The following is a 17,588-nucleotide window of genomic DNA, read 5'->3' as shown; positions in this document are numbered from 1 at the left end:
ACTGTTTGTATATCGCTATGTGGCTTACGTCTTACTTATACGTCCCAGTTGCGTGAAACTCAATAACGATGGGCGCATTGACGATAATTATATAGGCGCTTGAAGGAAATATCAATTTTCTTTGATTTACACCATTTGTTGGCACCAAATTAAAAGGGACATACCACCCAACTTACCAGTTGCGCAACCATAGGCTTCAACTTCACAAAGCTGAAGGTGTTCTTTGACCGAAGAATCAAATCCTATGCTAATGTAACGTCCGGTTAGATCACAAGCTACATGGAATACATCCCCTGCGTCAACATCTGCCTGTGTTATTGGGGATCCTGCAGTACATTCTGGGTTGTGTTGCCCATCGTCGTCACCAATGGTGATTCTGGCACCTACGATACGTTCCGCTGAAAGAAACAGAAATTATAAATATCGATAGTTTTCCCATAGTGACGAATCTCAGATGATTATAATCCAAGCCTATTGTAGTTCACCTACCGATGAGGGTGGCATTTATTTAAATGAATAGTAGTTTTTGGTCTCTATTGCGCAGATAAATGGTGCGTCTCTAGACACAATGATACTTACGAGACATATCAATCCTGTTGTAAATTACAACTCGATCAATGCACACACTTTCACCCAAATCAACCATCCACCATTCCCCATGGTGTTTATTTCCTGTGTAAATCAAAAAGAAAAGCAATGTTGATATCTTCTCAATTGTTCATATCTTTATGTTTATCTCAATGTTTATATCTTCATCATGTTCATACATACGGGTCTCTATAGATTTCCGAAACTTATTTTATTAAACATTTCTACAAATAGCTCATTACCTCAACACAAAGCAAAGAGAATCATTCACCTGTGTAAATGGTTACTGTAATAGCGCCACCACTTCATCATGTGGCAGTCGTGATCATTCTAATGGTTTACATTATGTATGATTGTTTACTAGCATTTTCCATTAAATTTCTAGAATATTCCATGTACAAACAAATGGAGATAAATATCAAAATAAGTGAAAGCTAATGTCTGATGACAAAATAAATAAGCTTTAGCTAATATTATGGAATAGTTTGGGATCACACAACAACATGTTATGTAATAACGGCTTATAAAACGGAGTAATTATTTATTTGCTTGGTGCATGCTTCTCCATACCTGTTATAGCACATGACCCATGGTTATGGTCCCCATCTGTGTCGCCATCAATGGCTCTACTAGCAGACGCATTGTCACCATGATCTCGGTAAGTACTCCTCTGGGAAGCTGACTTCCCAATTAATGATATTTCTAGAAACATTAATCAAATAAAAAGATTTTAATATCATAATGTCTCAATGCTCTAATTGCGATTCAAAGAAATAATATACAATTTTAATCAAAGGAGAAGAGCAAAACACACGGGAACCCCATGCTGAAATTGATAGTGACGCCAAATCTGCTAAAGTGTCCTTTCACACTTTGAGTTGATTCTGAATTAATTTAGTTTTCCCATAACATGCAAATTTTTCAAGCACCAACTGAGTCTAGTTATATAAAAGAATAAGTTTTAAGTAACTGTTACGGAAATTTCTAAAACGCTTTTTTGGCGCAGTATATTTTTTCCTTTAAATTAGTTTCAGCTCAGAACCATGTGCATAAAAGAGCTCCTTTTCTTATCGATTATATCGTTATGAATTCGGCAGAGTGACGAATCGAGAATTTTGAGCAAATTGAGTTTATTAGTTTATGATTATGTTTCAGGTTATCTTTTATTTTCATCAAAAATTAATGCTAAATCTTACTCATCGACGTGGTTATTGAAATTTTGATTTGGACGAATCGCGCCTAAGTGCGATGAATGAATTCGGCAGGGAGACGAATCATATCGTTATGAATTCGGCAGAGTGACGAATCGAGCATTTTGAGCAAATTGCGTTACTGTATGCTTGTGATTATGTTTCAGGCGATCTTTCATTTCCACTAAAAATTAATGATAAATCTTACTTCCCGACGTAGATATTGAAATTGTGATTTGGACGAATCGGGCCTAAGTGCGATTAATGAATTTGACCAAAAGACGAATCGTATACTTAGCTGTACAAATCAGGTTGATAAATTGTATAGTATTGCTGAAAACTCCGAATTTTCTATATTACATGTCATATACTGTTATTTTTGATACCAAAAGGTAACTATAGGTATCTTCTATCCAGTGATGCCAAAATAAGTACAAACATTCCCCACACGATATCGATATGGCGTAATTATGTCAGAGTGCCGTCGCAAAAATGGGAAATTATACACAAAATATAGGCCAATATTGTTATATCTACTCTAAAATCCTTCATTTCATCCGGAGTTTTCACTAAATATTACGGGGATGACTAATTATAACTGATATACCAAGTTTAGAATCTATAGCCTTAGGACAACCAGCAATTTTTACATAAAATTCCCAAATCAAGGATGAGTCCTATAGTTTACACGTAGTTGAATGCGGATTCGTCCCCGTATGTATCTCTTTGCGCAGGATTTGAAAGTTTTTGGATTTAGCATAAAGCCGAATAGGTGTAAATACCTGTTTTGAGGGATATATCGATTGTTTCAGAACATGCAAGTATTGCAAATAATTAGTGCACATTCACTTCTATAATATACATTTCAAATGAGTGCTCACGAATATTCTCATATTTTAGAAGAGCCGATGGAATGGTACCAAGATTTTCAGACGCCGTTTACTCAGAACAGCGATTTTGCGGATTCGTCACTCTGCCGTATTCATAACGATATACTTAGCTGTACAAATCATTTTGTTCTATAGTATTGTATAGCGGGAAACCCCAAATTTTCTATATTGTATGTCCTATACTGATATATCGTAAAACCCCGTCCACAAGCATACATAGTGTTTTTTATGAAAGCTAAATTAATTCGAAGCCAGCGTAAATATACCAATACAATAGATTGGTCTTAAAATAATACTTGTTTGTATATGTTTGGATCCGTAATTTATTTGCTCATACTCCATAATGGCGCCTGGATTAATGTAGCTTTCATCAGAAGCACTCTATATGCTTGTAGACGGGGTTTTACGGTATTTGATATCAGCGGACAGCTGTAGGTATCTTCTATTCAGTGATAAGAATAAGTACAAACATTTCCCACATGATATTGCTGTGGTTTAATAATGGAGTGCACCCTCGTGAAAATTGGAAAATTCCGGAAAATCATACGAAAAATATAGGTCAATATTGTTATTTCTGCTATAAATCCTCGAGTTTTTGTTAAATATTACAGGGATGACTATTTATAACTTATATAGCAAGTTAAGTCTACTTAGCTTTAGGACAACCAGTAATTTCTACACAAAAGTCCCAAATCAAGAATGCGTGCTATGGTTTACACGTAGTTGAATGCGTATTCGACCTCTCTCTCTGCGCAGTGGTAGAGACATTTTGGATACAGCATATTAAAGCCGAATAGCTGTTAAAACGCGTTTTGAAGGATATATCGATTGTTTCAGAACTTGCAAGTATTACAAATATTTCGTGTACATTCACTTCTATAATAGGCCTATACATTTCAAATGAGTGCTCACGAATGTTCTAAATTTTTAGAAGGACCAATGGAATGGTACTAAGACTTTCAAACGCCTTTACTCAGAACAGCAACTTTGCGTATTCGGCACTCATAACGATATCATGTGTATTTCTGCAGTAGGTATAGATACAATTTATGCTTACTTTGTAGAGACAACTTTTTACAAGCAAAGTATCGTTCTATCTCACAATTTGACAAACGCCAATTTCCAATGGCGTCTAACCAGGCACACACTTGTTGATATTCTCCTGGGGCCTCAGCGATTTCTTCTGCGAAACCGGGATGATATAGCGTTAAGTTGTCACCATTGATCCATGTCATATACGACTCGTATGGACCTAGATTAACAGTATATAAGAATAAATTTAAATTGGCCTATTTGAAATAAAACCAAATAAGCATGTCTCAATATAGTATTACACAAAAACAAAACGAATGAGATAATATATAATTTCATGTCCATGTATCAATTTATTGTGATCTATAGCACCATTTAATGATATTATTATTATTATTATTATTATTAATAATAATAATAATAATAATAATAATAATAATAATAATAAAATAATAATAATAATAATAATAATAATAATAATAATAATAATAATAATAATAATAATAATTATAATAATAATAATATAATAATAATAATAATAATAATAATAATAATAATAATAATAATAATAATAATAATAATAATAATAATGATAATAATATTACTACTAATAATAATAACAATAACAATAGCAATAAACTCACTGGGCCTTTAATGTTACTGAAGTACAGTACAGTGTAGATTGTGAATAATATCTGTAAATTTCTAAATAATGTCACCTATTTACCCACAATATAAAAATCTAAACTCGCTGATGTATAGGATAAAGGAAATCAACATGGCAATTATTGTCTAGTCCTAGATGTCTAGGAACTTTGGAGCCGTGTGGTTTACTGTTACTGTAACAGCGCCAGCTGAAAGTTTCAAACCATTTCACACACTATGAGGGCTCAATTTTATGGGTATGTTGTCGTCAGGGATAGTACTTTCAGGATTCCGCAATTTTAGTTCCTTAGCCATTTTCCACGCCCACTGTTGGTTGGGAAATTATATGACAAAGAGCTCACGACTTTACCAAGTATTTAAACATTTTTCGATAAATTGTCAAGTTACAAGTAACGTGTTCTTATGATCCATGATCTATAGAAAATCAATTGTACTATTTAATTGTACTACTCAAAACGCTCAAAGAAATGGGGACAAAATAAGTGATTAATTTCATTGAATTAAATGCGCACTGCACAACGAACGCATGCGACAGCTTTGAGACATAATTTGGTCCCAGTAAGGGAACTTACCACTATAGTAATTACTCCCGTAGAAATTATGAGCACCAATCCAAATATCGGCATCACTCCCTCCGAAGAAGTTACTTATGATGAATTCATTTTCTTCGTTGGATAATATGCTTACCTTAAGAGAAAACACACAAAACTAATTAATTTGCCCATATTCATAATGACTTTTCTTACTTTGACGTGAAGTGTGAATAAACTGTACACACTCTACATACAAAACGAGGAGTTTTCACAGGAATGTGAGGAGGTGTGTGAGGAAAATTTAGTACAAATACAATTATGGAACTCCTCGAATTGGAGGTAAAAATATACCAGAAAAAGACGTCCTAACCCCCCTATAGGGTTCTCAACTTTGAGGAGCTCCTCGAATTACTGCTTTTTGGGGTCTAACCCGGGGTCTAACCTCCTCGAATTGTAGGTGTGTGTAAACACCCACCTCTTACTTTCACCAGGAGTCGCACTCATTTCAAAAACACACACCGAAAATGATAGTTTTACGCCAAGTGAACAAAATGATGATCATAACTTACTAAATTCGCCACCTTATTGTTGCAATAATCTTCAGCTGACCGGAAGCGTCTTTTTGAAAGTACACCGCTTCCCAAATAACAGTTGCCTTTGTATGACATCCAGCCGTTATCACACAAGGAATCTGAAAATTGTAAATCATTAGAAAGACAAAAAAACAAAAAAAGAAGAAATCATGTGATCATTCATAAAAATGGCAATTATTATTATTATTCAATTATTACTGATACTCAAGCAAGATACAATTTGTTACCATTTTTTTTCTAAAACGTGTTATGACCTAAGCTGTAAATTCGAGTCACAGAAGGTACCGGTAGCATATAAAACTGCCAGCTGGCCTATTCAATTTTATACCCCTTGCTACCTATTTATCTGCACATATCTGTACCTGTCTAATTGCAAACCATCATTTCATACAACTTACCGTAGCCTTGCTCAGGAAAGCTTGGTGTTGGGACGTAAGCAAGAGTTCGACAAATTACTGACAATTTAACGTAGCCTTGCTCAGGATAGCTTCGTGTTGGGATGTAGCCAAGGGTTCGACAAGCTACTGACAACTTACCATAGCCTTGCTTAGGATAGCTTGGTGTTGGGACGTAGCCAATGGTTCGACAAGCTACTGACAATTTACCATAGCCTTGCTCAGAATAGTTTGGTTTTGGGACGTAACCAAGGGTTCGACAAGCTACTGCCAACTTACCGTAGCCTTGCACAGGATAGCTTGGTTTTGGGATGTAGCCGAGGGCTCGACAAGCTACTGACAACTTACCGTGTCCTTGCTCAGGATAGCTTGGTGTTGGGACATAGCCGAGGGCTCGACAAGCTACTGACAACTTACCGTGTCCTCCTTGCTCAGGATAGCTTGGTGTTGGGACATAGCCGAGGGTTCGACAAGCTACTGACAACTTACCGTAGCCTTGCACAGGATAGCTTGGTTTTGGGATGTAGCCGAGGGCTCGACAAGCTACTGACAACTTACCGTGTCCTTGCTCAGGATAGCTTGGTTTTGGGACGTAACCAAGGGTTCGACAAGCTACTGCCAACTTACCGTAGCCTTGCACAGGATAGCTTGGTTTTGGGATGTAGCCGAGGGCTCGACAAGCTACTGACAACTTACCGTGTCCTTGCTCAGGATAGCTTGGTGTTGGGACATAGCCGAGGGCTCGACAAGCTACTGACAACTTACCGTGTCCTTGCACAGGATAGCTTGGTGTTGGGACATAGCCGAGGGCTCGACAAGCTACTGACAACTTACCGTGTCCTTGCTCAGGATAGCTTGGTGTTGGGACATAGCCGAGGGCTCGACAAGCTACTGACAACTTACCGTGTCCTTGCTCAGGATAGCTTGGTGTTGGGACATAGCCGAGGGTTCGACAAGCTACTGACAACTTACCGTAGCCTTGCACAGGATAGCTTGGTTTTGGGATGTAGCCGAGGGCTCGACAAGCTACTGACAACTTACCGTGTCCTTGCTCAGGATAGCTTGGTGTTGGGACATAGCCGAGGGTTCGACAAGCTACTGACAACTTACCATAGCCTTGCTCAGGATAGCTTGGTGTTGGAACGTAGCCAAGGGTTCGATAAGCTACTGACAACTTACCGTAGCCTTGCTCAGAGTAGCTTTGTGTTAGGACGTAGTCAAGGGTTTGACAAGCTACGGACAACTTACCATAGCCTTGCTCAGGATACCTTGATGTTGAGAAGTAGCCAAGGGTTCGACAAGCTACTGACAACTTACCGTAGCCTTGCTCAGGATAGCTTGGTGTTGGGACGTAGCCAAGTGCTTAACAAGGTACTGCCAACTTACCGTAGCCTTGCTCAGGATAGCTTGATGTTGGGACGTAGCCAAGGGTTCGACAAGCTACTGACAACTTACCATAGCCTTGCTCAGGATAGCTTGGTGTTGGGACGTAGCCAATGGTTCGACAAGCTACTGCCAACTTATCGTAGCCTTGCTCAGGATAGCTTGGTTTTGGGACGTAGCCAATGGTTCGACAAGCTGCGGACAACTTAGGCTTGCTCAGGATAGCTTGGTGTTGGGACGTAGCCAAGGGATCGGCAAGCTACTACCAACATGACCAACTTACCGAAGCCTTGCTCAGAATAGCTTGGTGTTGGGACGTAACCAAGGGTTCGACAACCTACTGACAACTTACCATATCCTTGCTCAGGATAGCTTGGTGTTGGAATGTAGCCAAGGGCTCGACAAGCTACTGACAACTTACCGTGTCCTTGCTCAGGATAGCTTGGTGTTGGGACATAGCCGAGGGCTCGACAAGCTACTGACAACTTACCGTGTCCTTGCTCAGGATAGCTTGGTGTTGGGACATAGCCGAGGGCTCGACAAGCTACTGACAACTTACCGTGTCCTTGCTCAGGATAGCTTGGTGTTGGGACATAGCCGAGGGCTCGACAAGCTACTGACAACTTACCGTGTCCTTGCTCAGGATAGCTTGGTGTTGGGACATAGCCGAGGGTTCGACAAGCTACTGACAACTTACCGTAGCCTTGCACAGGATAGCTTGGTTTTGGGATGTAGCCGAGGGCTCGACAAGCTACTTACAACTTACCGTGTCCTTGCTCAGGATAGCTTGGTGTTGGGACATAGCCGAGGGTTCGACAAGCTACTGACAACTTACCATAGCCTTGCTCAGGATAGCTTGGTGTTGGAACGTAGCCAAGGGTTCGATAAGCTACTGACAACTTACCGTAGCCTTGCTCAGAGTAGCTTGGTGTTAGGACGTAGTCAAGGGTTTGACAAGCTACGGACAACTTACCATAGCCTTGCTTAGGATAGCTTGGTGTTGGGACGTAGCCAAGTGCTTAACAAGGTACTGCCAACTTACCGTAGCCTTGCTCAGGATACCTTGATGTTGAGAATGTAGCCAAGGGTTCGACAAGCTACTGACAACTTACCGTAGCCTTGCTCAGGATAGCTTGGTGTTGGGACGTAGCCAAGTGCTTAACAAGGTACTGCCAACTTACCGTAGCCTTGCTCAGGATAGCTTGATGTTGGGACGTAGCCAAGGGTTCGACAAGCTACTGACAACTTACCATAGCCTTGCTCAGGATAGCTTGGTGTTGGGACGTAGCCAATGGTTCGACAAGCTACTGCCAACTTATCGTAGCCTTGCTCAGGATAGCTTGGTTTTGGGACGTAGCCAATGGTTCGACAAGCTGCGGACAACTTAGGCTTGCTCAGGATAGCTTGGTGTTGGGACGTAGCCAAGGGATCGGCAAGCTACTACCAACATGACCAACTTACCGAAGCCTTGCTCAGAATAGCTTGGTGTTGGGACGTAACCAAGGGTTCGACAACCTACTGACAACTTACCATATCCTTGCTCAGGATAGCTTGGTGTTGGAATGTAGCCAAGGGTTCGACAAGCAACTGCCGTCGATGCTGAATCCCACCCGTCATAAGTGACTGTACCCCATGTGTTACGTATGTCGTGATAGACTTCCAACCGACCCTGGCCTAATCGGGAACCACCGACAAGTCGCCAGGGTACTGTAAGATAACAATATTCATTATTTTAGTTCCAGATTGTAACAAGATAACCTGACTGTGATCATACTACTAAAATAGGCAGAGTCGAGTAATTAATAGGTAAATATTTTCTTTACTCTCGCAATGTTACAACAGGATAAAAAAAAGGCGCAGTTATTTATAGTGCGCTACGCACAGGCACAACTCCTAGGCGTTGATCCACAAGCCTCAGCACACTTTACAGGTTGTCGCTGACCACAACGGACCCACATCATTCCATAAAACATTAAACAATAATTTAAATAAACTATTTGAGTTAATTCCCATCCCCCCCCCCCACCCCCACCCAAACGTCGTATTTTCCTATACTTGCCCTCCAGAATGGTATGACGCGGAGGTCAATTTATGCAATATATCACATTATAATACGCATGGGACGCTGGCTATTCTGTCAGTTGGAGTTCAGTATCATATGAGGTGAGGAAAGTATGCCTATGATATGTTCATGACTCCTTTGTATGCATACCTTGGCATGAAGGACTGTAACATTGCCCTATTTCCTCCGTTTCCCCCTCACAGTTAGTCCAACCATCCATACAATATCGTTGACGAGTCACAGTGCCAAGCCCACATGATGTGTGTGTTGAACATGGAAATGCTTTACTCCACATAGACCACTCTGCAAATGAAATTATGATGACGAACTAATAATCTGAACGTGCCGTAAAATGCGGTCGTAATACAGTCATTAACAAAAGTTTGGAATATTTTTATTTTTGCATCAAATGCAGTTCTTGCAGGGTGATTGGTTGGTTGTCCATGTTACCTATTAAACTTGCGGGATACTTAAGTTCTCTATAGGGTTCATATCCGGGCTCAAAGCCGGCCAGTCCAGGTGTCCTATATTCTCATTTTCAAGGATATTCTTCACGCGTCTGGCTCTGTGTCCAGTGGTTTTGTCATCTTGGATCACGAAATTGTTCCTTTTTGTAAACGGTAGCATCACTGTATCAAGAACATGCAGGTATCGGTCCTGGTTCATGTGTCCTTCTAGCATGTCGAGGTGTGATTTTGACCTACTGTGACATGCTCCCCATACTGTGATTTCACTACCATCTCCCTGGACTCTAGGCAGGATACAATTCTCAAGCAGGGCTTGACCAACCTGTCTTCGGATCTTGAATCAGCCAACTCGCCTGTAGAGGAGGAACCGGGCCTCGTCACTGAAGATCACATTATGTTAGTGTCCTAATATATTTATATAATATTCCTGTGTCTCCGTGACCAACGCAAGCGCGCATGCCGATGTCTTTGCAGAAGTATCGGCTTTATTATTGGTCGCTTTGAGCGAAAACCCACACTGCGGTCTATTGTTCACAAGTTTCCTGATAACAGGCGCGTTTATGGACCTCAGCCATTCTCTTCGTAGCTGAGATACAGGCTGTGTGCGGCCATTGCGGCAAAGTCTCAGGAGAGATCAGTCTTCCCTGGTGGCTGTCTTTCGGGTCGACTTGACCTTGGTCTAGGTGTAGTAGTTCCGGTATCTCGACGTCTCTTCAAAATTTTAGAAACTGCACCTTGTGTAATTCCTAAAACGGCTCCAATATCCTTCGGTTTGTAGCTGCGATTACGTAAGTTAAGGAAGCGGGCGATAAATATGCGCTCAACTCGCACCCCATGATCAGAAATATCGTACACAACAGACAGATGCAACAAAGTAAAGCTGGTTTCTTCACACGGTAATGCAAGAGCTAGTGTAAGGCACATGAAGTCATCGTAATACATTACGTAATATGTGATATGGAATCGTGCCTAATCTCTTGCCAACCACCCGTGATCCATTTTGCATAGCTGACGAGTCATTGATGGTAAGTCTGCACTTAAAAACAGGGCTATGCAAAAAAAATAAAAATATTCCAAACTTTTGTCCATGACTGTATGTTATGAATTAATTTCCATTATTCCCCATCAAGCTGAGTCATTTTGGAACACGTATAAAGAAGGGGTGTAGTTGCACCCCGGTTACGCCCTGGATTTTCACCAAACATTGATATCTAGGATTGGGATACCAATGTATACATGGTATAGGTATTTGTTAAACAAAGACCTCAAAAATCACCGTTTTTCAGTCAAAATTAGCACAAAAATGGATTTCAGCCAAAGATCTTTGAAAGTACTTCGAATTCCTGTATTATTTATCACATATGAAATGATACGAGTACAAATCCACTTTTATAATAGAATTTATTTAGGAAGCTTAAAATTCTAAATAATTATAGCTTGCAAAAAGTGGACGAAAATGTATACCAGTGCCTTAACAATCCACACACCTACCCTCAAAGTTGAACGGTCTAACCTACCCCAAGTATTGGTAGGGGCACTTTTTCCCTAAAATAAGTGCAAAGGATTCTCGGACAATTAGATGGAGCTGTTTGGGCGTTTGCTTGAGTGTTTTTGGTGACAAAAAATCGTCGGCCGCATCACATACTGACGTATTTGCAAAATACGCATTTCGAGAAAATCGAACTTGAAAATTTAGAGATTTTCATTTGCTTCATAATCTTGATTAAAACATTATTGTCGATTAAAACCAGGTTAGCAGTAACGCGAATGTACTATATTTTCAATATAATTCACTTATTACTATCAGAGCATAACTTATTCTGCAAAAAAACAATATTAAATAAAATACGTCACTATGTGAAAAGGACTAATGACAATTTCGCTCTTCAAATGACAAATACGTCGCGCAAATACGTCAGTATGTGAAACAGTTGCGCAAATACGTCAGTATGTGAAAAGGACAAAACAGCGATTTTATCGTGTAATGACAAAGTCGCGCAAATACGTCGCGCAAATACGTCAGTATGTGAAACGGCAAATTCTTCAAATTGCAGATACGACATACTGGGCTTGCGCAGTATAGGTGACCGGCAAATGCGTCGTTATGTGATACAGACATTTCAAGGTTTTGTAAATACGGCAAAATTAAATTAATTAATATCTTACTAATTAAGCCACTTTGAGGCATGGTTTTTGGTGAATATATAGAGTAGAACATAACAAACTAATATACCAATTTTCTCAAAAATGTTAAAAATGTCGAATACGTCAGTATGTGATACGGCCGACGAAATATCCTCATTACCTTCACCATTTGGATTCGGATTATAACATAATTATATGATCATTTACCTGGACATGTTGTATTCTCCCCGTGGCATGGTTCATACTCCATTTTGTCTCCAGGGCACTTGCCGAACTCCGACGTCAATTTTCCACAGACGCGGTGACGAACTCTGACCCCGGTACCACACGTTGTAGTACAGTCGTTACTCCAAGCAGACCAATCAGACCACATCGGTTCTTCAGAACGGTAAATGTAAAATTGATAAAATTGATGTTTTTTAAAAGTCCTTCTGTGTGGTATTTTATAGGCACGTTGGCGTAGCGGTACGGGCTCTGCCTTGTAATCGGTGGATGCGAGTTCGAGCCCCGGCGGTGCCATCGTGTTGTGCTCTTGGACAAGGCGCTTTACCTTACTTGGCTCACTCTACCCAGGGGTGAAATGGGGAGCTGTCATAAAAATTATACATTGAGCGCCGCCCAAAGATATGATCATGCCATGACATATTCTAATCCTGAAATCTTCGGAATAAATGTAAAGCGCTTTGGTACATGTACACACGTGAAAGGCGCTGTATAAATACCAACAATTTTTATTTTAATTTAGACGAAAGAGTAATTGAATGGGACAGAATGGGACAGTTAAGGATTCATACACTGTTAGATAACCAGAACCAATCAGAGCAAACGTTAAAAATGCAAACCATGAATTGATTGTGAATTTGTACGCATTCATTTTTCTTACGGTTTTTATTTTTGATTGTATTTTCCAACATATTTAGTGACAAATTTGTTATAAAATAGCAACAATCATGGGGTGTGTTTTCTCGTGTATATGTACGTGTACTGAGATGTTGATGCGTCTAGTGCACTCCGCCCGCCGGAGTCATGCATTAGACGCATTAACATCTCAGTACATGTGCATTATTTTGTACAATATTATATAGTTTGATAAAATTAAATAATTAACAAAGTTGTGCTTACTATAGTCACAAATTTTCCATTCTCCATCGTTGTTGTTGGTTTTAATTCCCAAAAAATTGATGGGAAATGGCGTCTCGTGATATGTAGACATGAATGGTTGTTCTCCTATTTTACCCACGTTGATATGACCGTTGAAGTAAGAGACGTAAAATTCGACGAAGTTGCTGCTGTCAAGAATATTTGGTGTGTTAACATCAATAAATGCCTGAGTTGTGCATGCCCCGGTACATGGACGAATAACCGATCTTGTGTTCTCCCATCCGCCTATTACTGAACAATCATAAAATAAATTTAATTTATTTATTTGTCACAAAAATACAAAATTTCATACTGAATAACTTCATCAAGTCTCTGATGATCTTCTTTATAATTCGGCATCTACATTATCTCTAAGGCTGTATCTCTAAGGCTGCTTTGTGTGATTTTTATTATTATTGTTGTATTTCAAATTGTTACTTTATATATTAGCATGCTTCTTTCTTATTAATAGACATGAGATTGTAATATTGTAATACAACATCAAAATTAATACATCAAATTGAATCCTAAAAAGTTAATTTTACAGTTTAAGTAATGACAGGACGTCATGCAGACCACGCCTTCTTTCTTCTACTTTCTTCTTTTTCTTTTTTTCTTTACTGTCTTTTTTTTTTTTTTTTTTTTGCATTAATTTGAGGAAATGTTGTTTTGCCTATACACCAGGCACAAAAAGAAACTTGTCAATTATAGTCATCCTTGCTGTTCAACAGCCTGATAATTTTGAATTATTCTGAAATATGAATTTTGTTAACCGGACTTTGTTACATTGTGTGCTTTATTGATTGACCCGTGGCGCTTGTGTGCAATACAACGATGCGTTCCCATTGAAAATTGTTGAAATTGCAACTTTGGGGTTTGGCTGTTTAGAGGCGCATATCTTGGTCAATTCTTGTTCGGTATATTCACGACCAGGGTGTCAAATGAGAAAGCAAAATCCATTTAACAAAATGTATATTTCAGAATAATCCAAAATAATCAGGTTGTTGAACAGTAAGGATGACTAAAGTTACGAGTTTCTTTTGTGCCTGGTGTATATCATTATTATATTAACCTATTGCCACCCCAAGGTCAACTCAGCCGTATATTCTCGAATCGATCTTAACTACCACGGAATATTAACTAATGTACCAAAACCCATCTAACTATTAGCATGTGACTGCAATTCCCACGTACAGCAAACAATTGACAGAAAATATAACGGTACGTTTGTCGTGATATTGCCATGGTAATGGACCAAACAATGGGCGAGTCTCAGTTAAAGAAAAAAACACTGAGTATATAGTTTGTTATAAATGCTTTGGAAGACTTTACCCACTTCTGTAAAAGCACACTTTCAACATAGTTTTCATCATTTTAATTAATCATTTTGTTTAAAAATGAAAAAAGGTAACAGCCTAATTTATAATGATATACTTTTGAACTTACCAATTTCATAAAATTCGACAGGGATGGTTGGTTCTGCTGTCAAAGCCACAAACACGGCTCTCTCCGCTTTCACATTGAATTCAACAATGTTTCTGTCCATGGAAATCTCTGGAATAAATACATATCCGTCCGCATCTGACGTTTGATAGATATGGCATTCTTTGTTGGTAGAAAATTTGAATTTAAATGTGGGAAAAATAGTATTAAGACACAGTATAATATTGCATATTTACGGATTAAATTAAATCATAGAATCGTTTTCGGCTAAAACTGACTAAAACGGATTTATTTAACTTCATTTGTTGAAAGTTCCCCTTTTAAAACTTCAACAGCTGTCAACTTACTTTGATTGCAATATTGGCCCATACGGCCAGGTAAGCAGACGCAGATATACGAATCTAATTTGGGGACACACCGGCTACTTGATGCACATTGGTTGTCTTTGCAAGGATCACCATAATTCTAAAATAGAAATCAAAAGTATAACCAAAATATTACACTTTTAAATAATCAGACTTTTAAGTTATATTAAAGATGATGTCATGAATGGATGATGTCATGAATGACACATGGTTACCATGGTAACGATCCACCAAAACAGAGATCGATAGTATTTTAGTCGTTTAAACAATCTACATGGACCATTAATGTTCAAAGTAGTAATTATGGGCAATTTGCCTTGTCAACGAAAACACAAAATTGTGATGTATCTGTTTTACAAACGTAATTAACACACGTCTAATGAGACGAGGATGTATATTATTACAGTTTTTCAATGAAGGTGCAAGTGGCGAAGTTGCTCGCTGGCTAAAAAACAAAACAAAGGGAAAATGGAATTTGTGGCCTGTTTTAGATCAAAAACAACCTAATTTTTAGCATAATTCTTCTTCCAGTAAAGTCATTTTTATCCGTTATGCCCATGATGCCATTGTCCACTTGCTCGAAATTACCAGATGACTTACGGTAATTGTGCGATCATCATTTTAGCTCATTGTATACCCAGCAAACAAAACACATTTTCGACATCATTCGCAAAAGGTAATAAAAGGTTGTTAGAAAACGTTTAAATGTCGGGTTATATAAAGGGTATATAAAGGGTGTAAAAGGTTTTCATAACATTTTTGTGATAACCTACTGCAAATATTTTAATATAATGTTATTAAAGTGTTGACAAAATATTTGGCAAAACAATGTTTGCAAAAATAGTTTACAATAATATTTTGAAAACATTAAAAAATATTCTTGCAGTGTGTTTTCATACAAAACTATTCTTGCAGTGTGTTTTCATACAAAAATATTCTTGCAGTGTGTTTCATACAAACGTATTAAAACGTTTTCATGACCTTCATATAACCCGACATTTTAATATTATTGAAACATTTTTATCTAAACCAGAACCCAAATTATAACTTGTTTGAAACGTTTTTAAAAGGTTTTTTTGTGTTTGCTGTATCACTTGATACGTCGGGTGTGAGTGTGTAGGCCGGGTAAATACTTTTAAAATACACGGCAGTAGTGTGTTATTTTTCTGTCAGGTGGTTTAAATTTCGTAACGGTTGAATATTGTTTCAGTTGCCTGGTAACTTTTTTGTAAAATTTGCAAAGCACCTGGTACGTTATACAGTTCTCTTCAAACTGTTTGTTGTAAATATGGTTTTGTTTCTCAATAAGTTGATTCGGAATTAAAAAGTCATCATTGCTAATTACTTGCTTTTATAGTACGATTTGGTGCTAATAAATTCGGGGACCACTTGGGGTTAATGTGACTATTTTTAAGTATTCAATGCCTAAAATAATACGAAATAAGCAATGCGTTGTCTGTGTTATCAGTACTATAGTCTATTCACTATAGTATAGTCCACTAACCTGATATAACTCGAGTTGCCGTATATGATATGTCGCTTCTTCTCCAGTTTTAAAATCGTCAGGATATTCCTCTTTCGTAGCGTCACTTAAATCACATTTCTGATCGTCAACATGAAAATTAAACGACTTACAGTTGATGCGTTGCAAGCATTTTGCTCCGCATACTATCGCGGTTGGCATATCCAGGGAATCGAACACGTGGCCGCTGAGGTAGCCATTTTGTGTGTTTAAAAACTGTGAAAAACACGTCTTGATAACAAAACAAAATATGCAGGTCTTGACGAAAGAAAGCACCGATGTCCTCCCTCCTGCCATCGTGGACTCGCACTAGTTATAAATTCATCTTTTAAGTGATACCATACACCCGTTACAAAATACTAATGCAAGTATGACGCCACACTTCGCAACATCAGTAATTTAACATTGTTATTGCCAATAAAGGGACTGAATTGTAATATATTGATTTCTGGAATTTGGTTAAGCTCGCATATCGTCTTAGGTGTAAGTCATTAAAGCAGTGTAATTTAAATGTTATTTATGAAAATATAAAATGACGGTTTTTGCCAAAAAAGTTCTTTCGTAGTAAGTTTATTGGAAAATACAGCCTGTCTCAAAAAAAATTGTGCAAGTGAAAAGCGCCCTCTCTGGCAATTAGAAAATACCGTTGTGACATTATGCTTACATCAACGTCAAGGGCGTAGTCTTAGCTCTCAAATGCCGTTTGTTCTGCTCAATTTGCTTATTTTAATCTCGAGATATGTTTAGTTAAAGACGAAAGGGTAAAATCACAATTGTGCCACTTTTACTAGGGAAGAGGGCTTTACATGTATCAGTGATAGCATCAAGTTTATGAAGAGTTGATTAGAGTTCCTTCGTGAAATCAAAAGAATGCATCAATTACACAATACAAAATTGTTTTGACTGTTTTGACTGTTTTGACTGTTTTATCATGATGCAGGAATGATGATTCTCTTTTTCCACTTAAAAGAGATTAAAATATAAATAAATATGTCACATTCTGCTGTAAAAATTAAATACACGTTCATGTCAATGATTTATCATGGTAAATACTGTTCTCTTAGTCACTTAATACATGTCAAAAGACAAACAAATATTGCGCACTTATATATACATTTTATGGGTTAATGAACGCGTATTACCTGTTGGAAGAGATGTTAGACAAAATAATGCA

At 38.2% G+C, this 17,588-nt stretch overlaps 1 protein-coding gene across 1 annotated transcript in view; it reads right to left on the bottom strand.

Moving 5' to 3' along the window:
- Positions 1 to 16,731, bottom strand: part of LOC140165464 (uncharacterized) — a 33,916-nt gene extending 17,185 nt beyond the window's left edge. The window contains exons 1-13 of the mRNA XM_072188753.1: positions 16,397 to 16,731; positions 14,875 to 14,992; positions 14,531 to 14,689; positions 13,067 to 13,336; positions 12,152 to 12,322; positions 9,483 to 9,635; positions 8,801 to 8,977; positions 5,469 to 5,590; positions 4,939 to 5,053; positions 3,726 to 3,920; positions 1,159 to 1,290; positions 580 to 672; positions 177 to 398 (exon numbers count right to left, since the gene is read on the bottom strand). Coding sequence (XP_072044854.1) covers positions 177 to 398; positions 580 to 672; positions 1,159 to 1,290; positions 3,726 to 3,920; positions 4,939 to 5,053; positions 5,469 to 5,590; positions 8,801 to 8,977; positions 9,483 to 9,635; positions 12,152 to 12,322; positions 13,067 to 13,336; positions 14,531 to 14,689; positions 14,875 to 14,992; positions 16,397 to 16,711 — 2,242 coding nt within the window. The 5' untranslated portion in view covers positions 16,712 to 16,731. The remainder of the gene's footprint in view (positions 1 to 176; positions 399 to 579; positions 673 to 1,158; positions 1,291 to 3,725; positions 3,921 to 4,938; positions 5,054 to 5,468; positions 5,591 to 8,800; positions 8,978 to 9,482; positions 9,636 to 12,151; positions 12,323 to 13,066; positions 13,337 to 14,530; positions 14,690 to 14,874; positions 14,993 to 16,396) is intronic.
- Positions 16,732 to 17,588: the final 857 nt, after the last annotated feature.

Source organism: Amphiura filiformis, chromosome 12 (genome assembly GCF_039555335.1).
Source record: "Amphiura filiformis chromosome 12, Afil_fr2py, whole genome shotgun sequence".
Lineage (NCBI taxonomy): Eukaryota > Metazoa > Echinodermata > Ophiuroidea > Amphilepidida > Amphiuridae > Amphiura > Amphiura filiformis.
Note: the sequence above shows the minus strand (reverse complement) of the source record. Positions and strands in the feature narration are given on the sequence as shown.